The 17,994-nt window shown below is 50.5% G+C and overlaps 2 protein-coding genes across 2 annotated transcripts; one reads left to right on the forward strand and one right to left on the reverse strand.

Moving 5' to 3' along the window:
• Positions 1–4,309: 4,309 nt before the first annotated feature.
• Positions 4,310–7,895, forward strand: SWE1 (mitosis inhibitor protein kinase swe1; the record flags this gene model as incomplete). The annotated part of the gene is made up of 2 exons (XM_062877014.1): positions 4,310–7,111; positions 7,170–7,895. The coding sequence occupies 2 exons, from the start codon at positions 4,310–4,312 to the stop codon at positions 7,893–7,895; spliced, it is 3,528 nt and encodes a 1,175-aa protein (XP_062735667.1).
• A 3,449-nt stretch (positions 7,896–11,344) lies between these two features.
• QC761_212800 (uncharacterized protein) lies at positions 11,345–15,370 on the reverse strand (the record flags this gene model as incomplete). The annotated part of the gene is given in 3 exon segments (XM_062877015.1): positions 11,345–12,365; positions 12,417–14,214; positions 14,227–15,370. The coding sequence occupies 3 exon segments, from the start codon at positions 15,368–15,370 to the stop codon at positions 11,345–11,347; spliced, it is 3,963 nt and encodes a 1,320-aa protein (XP_062735668.1).
• Positions 15,371–17,994: the final 2,624 nt, after the last annotated feature.

The raw sequence follows: 17,994 nt of genomic DNA on the forward strand, positions 1-17,994 counted from the left end.
GGCTGGGGGAAAAGGGGGATGAATGGCGAGGTTGACTTGAGGTGAGGAGGGAGATGAAGAGGGGGTGGTAAAGGTGTAAAGTGGTAATGTGTTAATGTGGCAATGTGTTAAAGGGGTACAGTGGTAATGTGTTGAAGAGGTAAAGTGGGAATGTGTTAAAGGACACGAGCCTCAACATCAAGCAAACGGATCCACATATACCTACCTTCCCATTTGTGATTACCATGCTTAAAGTGATATATGCGTTTTTTCCAACCATGGCCACATTTGTCAAAAGAAAGAGATAGCTTGGAACACCGCACATTACGTACCTTGGTGGACGGAGGAGAGACAAACTACAAAGCTATCCGGACACAGAGGGCAGACCTTCTAATGATCATCTACTTAGGCAAGGATTCATCCCTCTGCCCCCTTTCAACACTCTCCCCTTTGCCCCCATGACGTCTATGCTGGCATGGAAGATAGGCTACCCGAGACTCACATGACATCCCATACGGATCTCAACAAGTCTCACAATTGCGAGAGTATGGTGTCATTTTCCCTGATACCCCTCTCTCGCTCGAGGCAGTCTCCGGTTCATTGTTCAAATTGCCACATTCCATCTACCGGAGCATGTCCGCAAACTCATTCTTGAGATGGGCCAGCCTCACTCGAAGACTGGGTTTCATGATGAGACTTTTACTTGTTGATTTTGCCCTCAGACTATTGTTCCTGTTGCAACATATGCTGTGGGTGAGGTATGTAGACGTATAGTAGCGTCAAACAGATTGGAAAAGGGGGTAAAGCCAACAAAGAAGTTGTCTACGCTGTAAACTCTTCTTCTACATTTCTGTTCCTGTAGCAGATTGAAACAACCTTGCCCATTTTTTTTGAGGCTGTGCCTTTGGTTCAACGTAAAAGTTTTCTTTTGGTTGGTGCGAGCAGTGCACTTCTCTTACTCCCGTGCTTCAACTGTAGCTCCCAGCTCGGCGTAACGCCCAGCAGGGTCCAAACATGTGCATGAAGACCTTTTTCTCTGGGTTTGCCTGCTCCCTTACTTTGAGGTCCATGCTAGTGTACCTACCTAGTGGATATGCTTCACTCCTCATGTCACAATCATAACAACTTCGGCATATAATCGGTCTTTATGCATGTGATGTAACAACTTGAATGCATGCGGATGTAGTGCCTCTGTGGACAATAGCTATGCCGTGAGACAATACCTGCATATGTCACCTTTCCATCATGTACGAGAAGGGGGGTGGTGTGTATCCACTTAGTGATCGCATTGAGTTGTGCCTCTGATGTGCCGTTAGGCATAAGAGCATGAGTTCATTCAATCTTACGCGATCATCAACACGGGTTGGTTGTTGTTGTGGTGGTGTCGTTGAAGGAGGCTGAGCGATGTTGCAGCGAGTTGAAGAAAGATTGATAAAGGATACCTGGCAGGAGAACCCAATGATCGTCCCTACCACAGCACTAGCGTGAGATGCCAGGACCGGGTTGGGTCCAATGGACAATGGGGAGATGCAACCGTGACCCTGAATGTCACTTACAACGGAACGGAGTTTTTTGGGGGGGATCGGACCATTCAAACCACTCGGACGAATTGACAGATCTCGGTCGGGTCGACCGGAATTGAGAGACAATTGTCAGAGCTCCTTTCCGGCCAGGGAATACAAAGAGCTTTTTACCAAAGCAGAGCTGCAGCGAGCTTGCCGCGGGAAAGGCAAGACAGACAGACAGACAGCGACATGGCTGCTTTTTCCACAGGTGGATTTGTGGGGGAAGGAGAGCCAATGATCGACGGAATATTAAACCATTCTTTCTTTTTGTTTTCGTTATTCATCACGAAGAGTTTTTATTTTCTTTTCTTATTTCTTTACGTTACTCTGTACAAGATCGCTATCGTATTGGTGAGGAGCCGAGAATAAAAGAAAACAAAGCCCGACCGTGAAGAAAAAGCGTTGCGGTTTTGGTGGGCAGGGGTTCAAGGGTTTGTTATTGAGCCTTTTGACAAGAACCAGTCGGATTTTTTCAGTTGATCAAAAGGAGAAAATGGCTCGTGCTGGCGCTGATGGAGTGCTGCGGTGAGAACTTGAAAAAGGCTTGACCGGTGGACTGGCAAGGGGCAGAAGCGACGGTGACGCGTGTTGAGGAGGGGAACCCTGAAGATCTCCCAATAAAAGTTGGCTTGTGCGCTTCAGACCAACCCCGAGGAAAAGAAAGACACACGGGAACGGGGCATAAACTGGTAATTTTTTTCTTTTTCGGATTACATGGTCATGTGCCGGTAATTCTGCTTCTTTGTCCTCAACAAGAGATGAGATGGGAGTGCGGACACGGAGATTGGCGGCGGTTTGTTTTGGGTTTATTTGAGCCACAAGAGAGAGGTAAACAAAACAAAGAACATACTGTGCAATCAATAATATACCCAACCCTGGGCCATGGCATAATGTTATGTTCCTGAATTATGTCAATCATGACAGTTTCGGCTTTTGGCAAAGGTGGCGAGAGTGGTGGCAGTGGCGGAGGCCGATCTGTCAGTTGGTGTATTGCAAAAGTCAATATTGACATCAGGGGTGTGTGTTGAGGCATGTAATGGCCCTCCCAACGTGGCCAGAAGAGTGAGAACCCTATCTTTTTTTGGGCTCTTTGGAGGCACAACAGAGGCTTTTGTCCTACCCAGTGGCTATGTTTGGCATGTGATGGCGGCAGACACAGAAGCTGCATTCTCGTTCAGCCAACTCTTTTCTTGCTGAGAGGGTGAAAGGCAAACTCCCCTTGCTCTCCCCTTGCTCTCCCCTTGCTCTCCCCTTGCTCTCCCCTTGCTCTCCCCTTGCTCTGCCCTTGCAGGCTGCATGGTGGTATCAAAACGGTCGGCTGCCCAAAGCGGTGTGAGTCTATCTGGCATAGCTATCTCCACACCATCTGTCATGGCCCCTGTCTGTTCAAGGGTAGATTTACAGACCATCGGACTCCTTCCGTTTCCAGGCACCTCTTTAAACAGGCCGTGTGTTTTTCTGTACCTGCTTGCAGGTTGTAAGCTATGTATGACCTTAGTCAGGCGCGACTCGGGGGTAGCGCTGGCGTGAGGCGGTTCGGGGTGGTGCAAGTTTGAAGTGACGTCTTTTGGCGAACGGGAAGAACCACGCCACCGTCTGGGCCGCCCGAGTGGGCCACAAAGGACGCTAAGGCCAGGCACGACCAGGGCCCCTGCCCAACGCGGCTGGCTTTCCAGACGCGAGAAAACACGTTCCTAGAGTCACTCCAAGTAAACAAAGTCCTATCTTTTATCGCCCCGTGATCAGCCTGTAGAGAAGCAGAAGGGGCAGAGAGGAAGAAGATCTCCTGTCTCTAGTTGACGCAAAATATTGGCCTCCGTGCCTCCCCAGATTCAAGCATATTGCGTCAAACCCCACCAAGCCAACACCCAACGCGTCCCGTCGCAAACCACCACCATTCACCACCACCCACCATCGCATCCTGGCTTGCCGCAACTTCTTCCCCGCCCACCGCGCTCCCCCCTACTTTGCGCAAAGCTGATCAACCTTTCCCGTCCCTGTGCCTGGAGTGATTTTGAAGCTTGAACCCAGAAAGAAAGAGCCATTCCCAAGAATCAAGAGGAAGAAGAGAAAAAAGAAGGAGGAATTGGACCCAAAGATGCCTAAGACTGGCGCCTGACCCATCTGACGTGTCTGGTGTCCACGCGCGCTTCGTTTTCCCATTTACTGACAGGTCCCACCACTCGCCTTTTGCTCCTAGAGAGCGAATACCCTCAACACAACATACACGCACATAACACGCACACACACGCACACACACGCACACACACACACGCACAATAGTAGCCAATCCGAATTTATTATTCTATCGTCGACCGGTTCCGCTTTCAACTCTCGATCCTCCCACCTCCGTCCGTCTCGCCGACGTCGTCGCCGATTGCCCACACCTCACACCTGGCACCTCTCGTCGTACATTTCGCCTAGTTAAATTTGAGTTTGCGCTTGCTGCGCCATCGCCCGGAAAGCTGCGCTGTTCTGAATCAGCAAACCTCTGCTCATCGGTGGTTCGCATCTCAGCTGTATCCCGACCATCTCGAGGTCTTTGATTTTTGCCAAAGCCTCCCGTCTTCACCACCCACTCCGTCCCTGTCCCGTCGCCGCAGCATCTGGTCTCTTGCCCAACTTCTACAGTACGTTGGAGGAAAATAACATAGTATCAAATTTGTTTGTGGGGGTTTTTAAAAACAAAGCTGTGTTGGAATTGCGGACCTAGTTCTTAGGGGTAGCTACAAGAAAGGCAGCGAGGCACACACCAAGGGCCGGTGATGTCGTTCACCAACGATTGCGGGGGGGCACTCACTCTGCCCTCTCCCACACATGTCCACCACGACGTCAGCTCCGCAGTTCGATCACTCCGCAGGTCGCTTTCCAGATCACCATCAAAATTCCGACTCTCTGGCGCTGTCTCTCCTTCTCCCACTCCCACACCAGCAGCTCCATCCAGGTCGGCGCATCTCGAGCATCCAGCTTCCACCCCAATCCCTGCGACACCAGCCGCTCTGGCGGGGCCTTCCTCACCCACTTCTTTTTCCGCACCCCAGCACGGTATTGCGGGTAACCCTTTTGTCAACAAACCAAACATCAAGCTCTCGGTGCGCTCCACGAGGTCGAAGCCGGTGACTCGGCCCCTCTCCAGATCTCGAGGCTCACCAAAGAGCCCTCTCAAGCGCGTTTTTGCCCCCTCCAGCGACTCCCTCAACCTGCTTCCCACCTCTTTCTCGGCGCCAGACACCCGTGGCCAAGAAAACAAGAGCTTCAGGGAGTTTGCGCTTGCGCTGAGCCCCACGTCGCGTCGCAATCTCGAGAAACCCACGCGTCACTCGGTGCACCTCGACATCTCGGGATCCGACAAAGTCTCTTTTCCTGCCATCTCAGTAAGCCCGCTCAAACGGAGCGACGCGACTATGAGTCTGGGCCAGACGGCATTTGGGAGTCCAGTCGCAAAGCGCCGCAGTCTACACGGCATCTCGAGCATGAACAACGAGCCCACCATCTTCGATCAAACCCCGACCGCGCGCGAGTCGCAACAACAGTCGGGCTTCGACATTCACGAGGACGCCAATCTCGAATACGAATTGACCGGCTCGAACGTGTCGCCTACCCCAGATCCATTGGCCTCGCCCACCCCGTCATCGCTGCAGCATCGGTCGAATTCGCTCCGAAGAAGTACCCTGCAACAGCGCCACGGAGATACTCGATCATCCTGGGGCCGGCGCGCCGGAGAAAAGGCACAGATGACGCTCGACGCCGGGTCGCCGATGGCGGCTCGTAGCAGACCTAGGCTATCTCTGGACCAGTATGTGCCTATTGCGACCGAGAGCCCCTTCACTCACCAAGGTCCTCTCCCACCTGCCTCGGCGCATTTCTTGGCGCACAAGGCTCGGGAGCAGTTCCAACCTCATCCTCTCTCGCGCTCGTTGACCCAGTCTTCTTCGAACTCGAGTCTGCCAGATGACTCTCCAACCCATGTTCCTGTCCAGTTTGGCGAGAAAGCTCGCGTTCCTCTCAACTTCTCAAAATCGCTTCCACCTGGTGCGCGACCACCCACAAAGGATTCAGGAGATGTTGCGACCCCCAACTACAAGCATGCCAAGCCGTTCCAAGCCGCCTTCATGTCGACAGGTTTGGTGTCCAAGATGAATCGCAACCCCGAACTTGGCCCACCAAAGCACCCCGGAGCGAAGGTCAACATAATGCCAGATACTCCCTGCAAGAAGCAGTACAGCTCCGCTACGTATCCACCCAACCTCAGCGCTGGTCGACGTCAATCGCGAAAGTCGGTTGGCAGCCCTACGACGCCGTTCGGCGCTTCCACCAACGCTCCCCCTACCAGTGGCAATTTGTTCTTCCAGCAGGTCCGTGCGGGGCATATGAGGAAGTCGAGCTTGTTGAGCCTGGATGGGGATGACCTCGCTGGATCCCAAGACGATTTCCCCCCGCCCACCCCGACGAAGAATATCTTCAAGAATGTCACATCCTCCGGGGCGAGCGTCCGGACGCCTTTGGGGACCCCCGGCTTTGCGAGCTTCGCGACGCCTGCAGTTCCCTTCAGTTTGAGCTCAGCAAGAACACCAGCGCAGTCCACCACCCCATCCTTCACCCCACCCGGAGCGCCTCAGAGCACCACTCCCTCCTTCACTCCCCCTGGTGCGCCATCGTTCACCCCTTCGGGTGCTCCTGAGAGCACCACTCCCCTGTGTGCTCGTCAGGATCAAGACAATGGTCAGCAGGTCACTGAGCCCATCTTTCGACCTTCCACCCCTTACTCGAGTGCCTCGCCGTTTGTATCCGTCAGCAACAGTGCTCCGGTTATCAACGAAAGCCATACCCCTGCCAGTTTATTCGCGACGCCCGCTCCGAGAAATAAGACGACGCCCGTATTCTTCGCAACAGGCAGCAAGTCATCGACCAACGAGTATCTCGTCCCCAACCAGGATGCCTCAGGGAGCCCTCTCGGGTCGAAAAAAGCTTCACCTCGCACCCCCGGTGACTCGTTGAAAAATTCCATGCCGCCTCCCGGAGGGAAATCAACCGGGCCTCCTGCCACCCCCTCTACTCACGAGCGGTCTTCACTCTTCGGCGGGGCTCCTGACCGTCGCATGAGCATCACCCCTCGCAACGGGCGTGGTCCGGGTGACGTTGACGAGTCTCTGGTCAGCCGGTTTGACAAATCCGAGGTCATCGGTAGTGGCGAGTTCTCGACGGTGTATCGGGTTACCAAGCTTGCCTCTCCCGCGTCGTCGTTCATGACAATGGGCATCTCTACAACCCCACAGACACCTTCGAGCCCCGAGTCTGGCAAAGTCTTTGCCGTCAAGAAGCTCCGTGTTCCCATCAGCGGTGGCAGGGAGAGGGAGAGGAAGTATCAAGAGGTGCATATCTTGAGATCTCTGAACCACTCGACCAAGGTTGTTCAGTATATTGACAGTTGGGAGTGGAACAACTATTTGTATATTCAAACCGAGTATTGCACCGAGGGCAGTTTGGATATCTTCCTCAAGGACATTGGTCAGACTGGCCGATTGGATGATTTCCGCATCTGGAAGATCTTGCTGGAGATAGCTCAGGTAAGAGAACTGCATCCTTTTTATGCTAGTCGTCTATAGGTCACTAACTTTGGTGTAGGGTTTGGCCGCTATTCATGAGGCCGGGTTCATTCACCTCGACATCAAGCCTGCCAACATCCTGGTCACGTTTGACGGCTATCTCAAGATTGCCGACTTCGGCATGGCCACAACGAGCCCAGCGCCGCCGGGAATCGAAGGCGAGGGCGATCGCGAGTACATCGGCCCAGAAATTCTTCGTGGTCGGTATGAGCAGCCTGCCGACATCTTTGCGCTCGGTCTCATCATTCTGGAGATCGCATGCAATGTCTTCCTTCCCGACAACGGCCCAACATGGCAAGCTCTTCGCATTGCCGACCTGTCTGCTGTTCCCAGTCTTACTTCCCCTGAAGCTGGCTCTGTCATTCGGGACGCAAACGGCGTGCCGATTGAGCATCTGTCACCTGTTCAGGAGGATCAACGAGACCCCAACTTCGCCTTTGAAGGCATGACCCACGACCCCAAGAACCTTTTCAGTCCAACAAAGCGGACTGAGTTGTCGGAGCCTCCCTCGTTCATGATGGACAGCGAAGACCCTCATTCTCTTGACAACATTGTCGCTTGGATGATCCAGCCAGAACCCAACAGTCGCCCTACTGCCCAGCAGATCCTTGCTTCGGAGCCCGTCTCTTGGGTAGAGAGCCGCCGCAGCGGGGGCGCCACTGTTTATGAAGGCAACTGGGGCCCCCAAGTCGGACCCTCCATCGAGGAGCTGATCGATGACGACACAGAGATGACCGACGTGTGAAAGTACTTGAAATTCTCACCGATCTTGGAGCCATCAATCTAAGCTCTCTGTCTCTATATCGCTCACCAGCTGGATACGGCGCCACCTTGACGTGGCATGGCCAGGAGCATATATGTGTGTAAACAATAACAGAATTGGTCAGCTAGGCAGAGCTGGATATCCGATCGATGATGGATGGGATATCGGAACCATTTGGACTCCGCTACTACAGAGCATGTACGCGTATTGTTGGGGATATCAGTTGCTTCGCTCAAGCGTTCGGCAATCGGGCGACATTCTTATCGCCACTTTTTTTTTATTTAACAACTACACCTTGCGCGGCCACTCGTTTAACGACAAACGTCAATTTTCCTTGTACACTCAAACAACAAGAAATCACAAAATCATCCAAAAAAAAAAAAAGATCGACAAGACTCATTCATCGGAGTTTTCTGGCTTTACCGGGAAAAAAGCATCACGGTAGCTGCGGATAGTTCAGCACCGATTAGGGGAGCGGCGTAGCACCATCATTTGGGTTCCTTTCGCATGGAAGGGTGTCATCTATACCTACTTGACTTTGGGGGCGTACCGGAGCGAGGAATAGGCGTTTGATTTGCTCACATGTGCATTATCTGGCGGACCTCATTGCTGGGAACACATTACATTTCTGGAGTTCTTGGTTTTGAAAGACAAGTTTCTTACGGGAAGACGGTCGAAGTCGTGGATGCGCTAGGAGTCACTTCTTTTTTTTGTTTTTTTTTTTGTTTTTTTTTTTTTTGTTTTTTTTTTGTTTTTTTTTGGCTGCAAAAGCATCGGCTCTGAGGGACCTGGCTTCATGACCGCTTCTTTTTCTTTTCCGAGGGACATGACGATTTATGTACGATGGGCGGACTCGGCAACAACGGGTTACACACACCACAACACATTACATGTTTAGAGATTATGTACTGCAAAGGTTCTTGGTGCATTGCTGGCCGGGTTGGTTTTTTTCACCAAAATATGGTCTGGTTTTCTTTTTCTCTTTCTCTTTCTTGGGTGGTCGGCGCGGTATTTTATACGCATTCATCGGGCTCTTCATGGAGAAGAGGGGCGCTAAGCGTGGGAAATCACGATGCTACGATATGGAAGAAGAAGAAGAAGAAGAAGAAGAAGAGAAGGGGAACGGAAACGATGAAACAGGCAACCAGCTCTGGGAATTTAAGAAGAGGAGGAGGAGGGAGAAGAGGGGGGCGACACCATACCTTTGTAGTTCTCTTGTTTGGACGACCTACTTAATAACATGTGTTTTTTCCTTTGTTGATAACATGTTTTTACATAGTCTAGGAGAAAGGGAGGAAGAGGCGGGATGTAAAACTTGGTGGTCTTGTAGCATATAGGCATCTTGGCATCTCGAGATTGAGAGAGGGGAGGGTGTATACTAGACATCGGGTGAATGGGATATTTCTGTACAACCTTTTTGAGTCTTGTGTGTGTGTTGAAGTTGATGTTTTGTAATATTATCCACTGTTCTCCTATGAATTTACCTAAGTATATCGGACCAATGGGTAGACTATGAAACTGATTGTGAGTGAGCAGGGGCGGCCGTCGGCGACACAGGTTTTGGATATATGAAGCCAGTGGCACAGGAGACCTACATTTCTCGCCCTGCCCCCAGATCAGAGAAGTGCAACCCACGAAGATATTCCAAGAAAGTACCAACATGTAGTCAATGTCTTCAGAACTACAGGGGTTCTACCTCACCGAAAATCACCAATCATAATGGTGTGGCTGACTGAACGCAGCCCGTTGATGTGAGGCAATATCAAAACACAAGAATAGTTGTTGCTTGCTGACTAGGTACGTAGATTGGCCCGCCTTTCCCCTGGCAACCATAGACGCAACCGTTCTAGGGCTGATTATGACGATGCCAAACATGGACGGCGGGGCGTATGCCTATGTGGAAACAGGTGGTCGAAACAGAGAAGAATATGGCATGCAAACAGAGAGCATGCCTCGAGTTTGTCATTGTCAACTAACTCTGTAGTCCAACACAATTGACAAAAGCAACGTACCTTTCAGACTCCCGAACAATTGACAACGGCATTTGTCAAAACCTGCCTTGTGAGGATAAGTATAAGAGATGCCGCATCACAAAGGAGCCAGGAGAATACTGGGTCAATTTCTATACGATCTTATGGAGCTCTATTGGCAGGAAGTGAAGAGAAAGCTGTCGTACATTACCAACGATACCAACGGGGGCGTGGAATGGGAAACCACTGGCATAACTCACGAAGAGTGTGCTGGGGAGCTGAATGAATGTTTTGAAGCAATCCGCCAGGAGCTGTCCAGGGGTGTCATCGACATAAAAGAAGCAGTGGATACCAATCAAAAAAATTGACGTGCCAAAGGAGGAAGATGTCAAAAAGTTGGAGAAGGAAGGATGATGCTGAAGATTCAGAGGAGGAGGGTATGGATGATCCAGAAGAGGGGGATATGGAAGATTCAGAGGAGGATTCAGGGGAGGATTCAGAGGAGGATTCAGAGGAGGAGGATATCAAAGATTTGGAAGAAGGCGATGTCGACAACACAGAGGACGAGCTATGGAAACGCGTTATTCCAAAGTACCCAAACGCTTTTACTAAGGGCGCCCTAGGCTTGGCGGAGGCGGCAACTGTGCACGAAGAAGGTGCCCAAAATCTGGCGAGGAACAACATTTGATCGTCCAATGTGAGAAGCCCGAGGAAGCAGTGGGAAATATCTCTCGCTGGGCAGTTCGAGGAAGCCCCCCTCCAGACAACCTATGAAAAGGCTAGAACGACCACAGTTTCCGAAACTCCCAAGTCTTCATCATCCCCTCGATGCTCTGGGCATCTCGACAGTTCTCAACCTCGCAGCAAATTCAGAGCCACCGAAGCTTTCTCAATTCCCAAAGGCGCTCAAATCTTTCGGACACTGTAGAACGACTTTTTCAGCTCCTAAAGGGGCAAATCACTCACGAGGTGACTGTAAGACTTCTTAGTTTTCGAAAACTAGCCAATATTGGAAGACTTTGACTTCTCACCCGCTCCTTTTTCCCCCGTCGTTACATTCTCTTTTTATGGGTTGTTTGATTGCTGAATAGAAGGTGACGGCGTTTTGGTGCTGCCGTTTGAACAGTTGCTGTTGATTTTTATTTGCTGCGATGTAGACACTAGATAATCAATTGGAAACACAGCTACTATTTCGATACGACCTTGCTTTTATCACAATTCTGAATTCCGAAAGCCGATTCTCACATATATATATACCCCTTGCAGCAAAACACAAACGCCATGGACCTTCTCCTTTTTTGACCCAAGTATGTCCCACCCATCATGACCCTATTAACCCCCCTACACAAAACCATGTCCAGTACAAATATCCCAAACATATCTATATCTCAACCCTATCCCTATCAAACGCCTGATAACCCCTTCAAAAATTTACAAAAACACTGCAGTCTGCAAAAAGAATTACTCAAACCTCCCGCCCCCAAACATCCCTCCCAAAGCCTTCTTCCTCTCCCCCACCATGGCCCCCTTGAACTTCTTGTCCTCCCTCCTCTTCTCCTTCTCCGCCAGTGCCGACAACCTCTCGTTGCCTCTGGCGAGGTAACTAACACCCGACTTCTTGGAGGCAGTCTGCTTGATCTTGATACCGCCGTCTTCAGCCCTGACTTGTTGCTGGTTGGATGTGGTGACGCCGGTAGAAGACATGCCCGCTGACGAGGCAGATAAAGTAGACGAATTGGTAGTGGCACGGCGGAGAAGGGGTGGGATCTTGAACGAGGACGACCGATCAGATGAACCGGCGAACGCGAGCCGGGTGGAGGAAGAGGTATTGGATGATGTGCGCTTGAGGGAGATGCGGTCCACGATTTGAGGCTTGCTGTTCTCTTTGTTGGAGGAGGCCGATGAGGGATGGGGGCCTTCACCCTCCGAGTCAGAGTGGAGAATCGTGGCGGAGATGACGGAGGAAGATTTGTAGTCAGGCCCGTCCTCGAGAAGGTTGGAGAGAGACTCCCTAATCTCGCCGATGTTGGAGGGCTTCTTCTTGTTGGTGAAGCCTGGCTTTGTGCGTCTTGGGTTGGTAGATTGCTGCTGCTGCTGCTGCTCTTGGGGTTGACTGTCGGGGATGGTGACTGCTTCATTAGAGGAGTCGCCAGTTGCAGAGTTCTGAGAGTCAAGACCTGGAGCAGGAGGAGGAGGCCCCCAGATGAAGTCCATTTCGTCGTCTGAACCACGGTCCTCGATGGTTTTGAGGAAGGCTTGGTTACGTGGGTTCTCGGCGACCTTGCTGATACGTTCATCGGCGAAGAGTGCACGCTGCATCTTGGCGAATTGGCGGCGCTTCATACGACGGAGGGCCTCCCCGCCGTCATCTTCATCATCGAGCTCATCCCAGTTGCCAGCGCGCTTGCGGCGCAGGAGACCAGTAGTGATGTCGTGGAAAAGCTTATTGACTTGCTTCTCGTCCGCAGCACGTTCACGGTCACTGAATACAAGTTAGTACCAAATTGACCCAAAGCCATGAGAAGAAACATACGCATAGAAAGCAGCCAACTTGCGCTCATCCTCCGCCTTGTCAGCCGTCTCATCATCAATCATCTCTTGCACAGACTTTGCGTCCTCCTCATCAGTGTCTTCGCCATCCGCACCACCCAAACCAGCATACTCATCCTCGGACTCCTCGGCTTGCTCCTCCACCATCTCACGGGCCTTGCTCTTCTTCTTGTCAAATGCTTCCTTCCTCTTGCGCTCCTTTTCTTTACGGGCGGCCTCCTTCATGGCAAAAAATGCATTGTTGGCAGAAGAAGCAGCGTCGGTCTCGATGTCGTCCTTCATAATCTCATCTTGATCCTCGTTTTCAGAAGCAGCAGCTTCAGCTCTCCGGCGAAGCTTACCAGTGCGCCGTACCAAGGGAGAGTCGGCTTGACTGTTTTGGTTCGCGGGAAGGGTCTCCACCGTAGAGGCAGGCTCCTCAATAAAGCTCCGCTGAAGAGGAGTAAAATTCTTGAAGCCAGAGTCTTGAGTTGGTTCGATCAGCTCTGATACCTGGGTAGCTTCAAACGTCTCATCCCGCAAGAACGAGTCAAAACCGTGGACCTGAGACTGCGAGAACTGGATTTGGATGCCCTGTGTCTCTGCGTCTTGCTCACCAGGGGCTGGCTGGCTGTTCAAGACGATACCGTCCGCTGGTTCCTGAACAGATTGTGAGAACTGCGAATCGGGGAAGGCGCCCATATCAAACGTAGGCCTGGGTTGGGAGGGAGAATCAGGAGGAGCCGAGCCCATCTGACTGTCGTCCATGGTGCCCTGGAAGATCTGGGTCAAACCCAGACCGGCAGGGCCAGCAACGGGAAGACCAGGAATGAACGTCTTGGTGGCTGAGCGCAAAACTGAGGTCGGGACGCTGGGGGAGGTATGTTGGCGGACAGAGGGTGACTTGACCAGAATCTTCTTAGGATTAGGCGTAGCCTTGACAACACCCTCATCGGCCTCGTCCTCGTCATCAGACAGAACAGCAGTCTGTTTCCACGCCCTGCGACGGGCCTGCTTGGAGCTGGCTGTAAAAAGACCATCCTCGTCATCTGAGTTGGGCGCGTCAACCTCCTCCGTCTCCTCATCGGTAGATTCCTCAGTAGCATCGTCGATTAAAACACCACCATCCTCCATCTCCGCCTCCTCGTCCTCATTTTCCTCCTCACTACCAGAGAGCTCAATCTCCGCCTCCTCCTCACCCTCACCAATCCAGCTCTCTCCATCATAATCACTGTCATCCCAATCAAGTGGATCCTCCCCATTCTCCAACCGCTTCTTTCTCCTCTCCTCCTTGGCATCCGCCCTTTCCTTGGCCATGATCTCCTCAGCCTCTCTCCTCGCCTTGGCGACAATGTCCTCAACTTCTTGCTCTTCCTTTTCTCTCTCCTCAGCAGTCATGACAACGATACCCTTGGCCCGGAGAGACTCAAGGTGCCTTTCCCGCTCAAGCTTGGCCTGCGCTTTGGCCCGCTGCATCAGAGTCATCTGCAGCTCGCCCACCGTCATGACAGGTTTCTGATTCTGCTGAAACTTTTGCTTGGTTGGTACCGGTCCCGCTTTCTTGTCCGGGTCATCCAGTTGAGCCAGACGGCGGAGGTTGAGAAGAGCTTTGGGCTCCTTGTTTTGGTTGGGGTTGACGCGAGAGAGAATCTGATCAATCTTGGAGGGCATTTGGACTTGGAGGTCGTCGTCCTCATCGTCGAGAGAAGTAGTTGCTGTGTTGGCTCGGACAGAGAACTGCGGAAACTTGACGCGGAGATTACGCTTTACGCGGGGCATCTGGTGCTGCTCTTTGGCCTTGTCTTCGGCCTTGTCTTCGGCCTCAAACTCGGCGGCAGTGGCTTTGCCTTTGCCCTTGTCGAGTTTCTTGGGGGCAGCAGCTGCTGAGGCGGCCATCTCTCCGACCGTGGGGAGCTCAACGTCACTGTTGTCCTGGAGTATCGTCTGTGGTGCTGGAGTCGCCTTCTCCTTCTCGCCCTCGGGAGGTGAGCTAGGAGGTGTGTCGTCCTCCTTGCGTTCAGCATCACTCTGCTGAACTGAAGCTGGGGTACCCGCCCGGCTAGAGCTGACTGGCGCAGCCTTCTCCTTTGGTAGTTCTGTTGAAGCAGCAGCGCCGGCAGGCTTGAAGTTGAACCTCTCGAACAGGGTGGATTTGGTTATCTTCTTCTTAATCTTGGCCTCGTGCGCAAGTTGCAAGGCTCTGGTCATCCGCTGCGTTTCTCTGTTCATCTCCTCCAATGCCTTCTTGCTAGCCTTGCGAGTGGAGGGCCGTGATTTGGCACCCTCTTGTGTGAGCTTGTGGCCACCCTCGTCGTCCGTAAAGTTCTCGGGATCCTCATCATCCATAATCATGGCATTCCTTTCGGCCTTCTTGCGAGCCTCCTCTGCTTCCCGAGTAAGTCTTTCCGCCCTCTTCTTGGCAACCAGTGCCTCGAATTTCGCATTCTTGGCCAGACGAGAGGGGCTAGGGAGGTCCTCATCATAAATGCCAGCTTCTCCGGCGGGTTTCGAAGGCGAGACAAAAATTTCTTGTGGCGCTGGACTGTGGTTCTGTTCTGGTGACGGGGATCGTGGCGCTGTTGCTGTTGGCTCTTGTTCTGGTGTTGCGCTCCGTTGGAGACGTGCCTTCAACTTTCTAGGCCGCGGGGCGATGATCTCGTATTCATCTTCGCCGTCATCCTCGGCTTCTTTTGTCGCAGCAGTCTTCTTGGGTGAAGAGGGTTTTGGGCTGTCCTTCTCAGATTCTGAATCGGCTGTGGGTTCTGTGTTTCCGCTCAACATTCTCGCGGCCAGTTTGCCCTTTGGTCGTAAAATTTCCGCGTCGTCTTCTCCTTCACTGGTACTGCTGTCTCCTCCATAGTTGAGGAATCTGTTATGGGTGCGAATACGCGTGGTGGTAGGGCTGGCGAGGGGTGTCGCGCTGCCACTTCGCCTTGAGAGGGCGGGAGAGGAAGGCATGGCGAAGTATATTGCGAAATAAAGGACGAATTCGGCCTAAGAATTATAAGTAAAATGCTGAACTCCAAAGCATAACCCGATAACTGCTCGACAAGAAGTTCAAAATGGGTGGAGAGGTGGTGTGGTGTTGTCGAGGAAGAGCACAGGGTAGGGCGGCATAATACCTACCTATGTTTAAGTGCCCCACCACGGCGCGTCGCGAATGCTGGGAAGCGCGTCAGAACGCGACCACTGTGAGCTGCAAACGGGAGTTCCGTTTCCACTTTTTGATGTGCGGCACCAGCCACCACCACCCCCATCAGGGGCTTAAAAACCACGTTAAATTTTGTAGAATTTTATGATTTAACTCTTTTACCACTAGAAAAGGTATCCAAATATAGATTTATATTTTTGATTTAACTGTAAAACTTCTTTTTAATAGTTATTATAGCTAAAGCTTAATACTTGTCATTATTTTCATACGTACTTTTTTAGACCTTATTTTTATATTGCTATAATGGTTTGGGGTGCGGCTACAGGCCTGAGGGTATGAGTAAGGAAGTGGGGCTCTCTGAAGATTCGGGGGTTCAGGAGTCATGTATATAAGCGGTCTGCTTCGGACATTCTATTTTAGACAGGACATCGACTTTTATTTTTTTTCGTATTTTGTGCCAGGCAGTTCTGGCCCTCTGATCAAGCCAATCCGGTGCTTATTGTGTGGCCTGCGAGCCCACAGAGTCTTGTCTTTGTCCTACGTGAAGTGCGGCCTGCGAGCGAGCTACTGACATGCAGGTATGTTCATTCAGAGACCTGCTGAGGGTATATTTGTAGTGTTGTAGTTGTTTTGTGTGTTGTCTCACCATTTCAATAATAATCTCTAATATTTATTTATATTATATAAAAATGTTTAACTTATTAATAAATAAACTGGGCTTTCAAATAAAATATAGAATTCATTTTATAAATTTTATTTAATATATATTTTTTATAATAATAAAAATATATAATTTTAAAAGTGAAAGTTAAAATAAAAAACGGTAGTTTATTGTCACAGTGTCGACCAAAAACAAAGGTAAGTGTCTTGTTATTGCGCGAGGAAAAAGAAAAAAAGAGTAAAGCTCTTTACGAAGCGGTGTCTAAATATAGCCGAAGCGCCGCTGCTCTTTTGTCACGGCTCGACACCTAGTGGGGCGCAGGCGCACCACTGACCAATCATTAGCACAGGATTACGGACCAATCAGAATAGGATCATCAGGATCGAGGGTCGATCCAGAGGAGTCAACCCCGGAGGGATAGTATCGATAGGATCGAGGGTCGAGTCTATCGATCCAGGACAACGCCAGGCTTGGCGTAGGATATATATATATACGGAGGAACTGGCTGGTGTAGATAGACAGTTCCGCAGTATGCAATTGCAAGTTGTATTCACGGTATCTAGTGTTTATATTGAGACATCTTATCGTACACTGTCTAGCTGTACCGAACCAGGATTATTCAGAAGTAGCCTTTAACCGGTATCCCTTTCAGAGGTTCTGGATAGGGGTTCGTTATACGTTATATACTCACTTTAACTCTATTACGGATAGTTAAAGGCATCTTTTCACTACCATGGCCGGACCTAAGAACGTTCAGATGGGAGGCGTCCCGCCTAGCCCGGGCAGCGAGAGACCCTCCACCACCACCAGCACTCGACCTACCGCAGAGCAGGTTATATAGCGTTTTAAGGAATTTAAAGACGAAGCTTAGTAGACTCGAGAGCAGATTATCGCTATATTAACCTTGCCTAAAGTAGTACCTAAGTTCCCGGCACCGGAGCGTTACGGAGGAGGAAAGGTAGAGCTTAGAGGGTTCTTAATCTAGCTTAAAACCTATTTTTATTAATATCTAAACTAGTTTATTAACGAAGAGTTAAAAGTAATTTTCGCGGCTACTAGACTTAAGGATAGGGCTCTCGCATAGTTCGAGCCTATCCTCGATAATTACTATAAGGAGGAGCCGTCCGATTAAGAGAAAATTACCGTAGAATACTTCGAGAGCTACCGTGTCTTTAAGACTAAGCTTAAAGAGGTGTTTAGGGAGTACGATAAAGCAAGGCGCGCATAGGAGAGGCTCGCAAACCTACGTTAAACGCGCTTAGCGGCTAATTACGCGGCTCTATTTAAGATCGATAGCTTACGTAATACTATTAACGATAAGGGATTAATGTAGCTCTTTTATAATAGCCTTAAAGAAAAAGTGAAGGATAAATTATATAAGGAGTCGAGGCCTAATACTATCGATAAGTATATTACTATAGTTATATAGATCGACGATCGGTAGTACTAGCGTCGTACGGAAAAGAAAGGTAATAATAGGGGTTACTACGGTAATAAGAGGCACTTTAGTAATAACCGCCCTAACGATAAATATAAGAAATAATACCCTAATATTAGCTACTCCGGTACTACGTATTTAAGATTAATAAATATCGATACTATATAGTAATAAAGGCTATAAAGCCGGGGCTAGGGTAGGGATAACTTTAAATATTTTAATTACGGTAAGGTAGGATATTTTAAGAAGGATTATAAGGTACCTAAGTAACTCGGTTAAAAAAAGGAGATCGTAGTTACTACTATATTAAAGGGACCGAGGGTTATAAAAAT

The sequence above is a fragment of the Podospora bellae-mahoneyi genome, chromosome 2, assembly GCF_035222275.1.
Source record: "Podospora bellae-mahoneyi strain CBS 112042 chromosome 2, whole genome shotgun sequence".
NCBI classification, from domain to species: domain Eukaryota; kingdom Fungi; phylum Ascomycota; class Sordariomycetes; order Sordariales; family Podosporaceae; genus Podospora; species Podospora bellae-mahoneyi.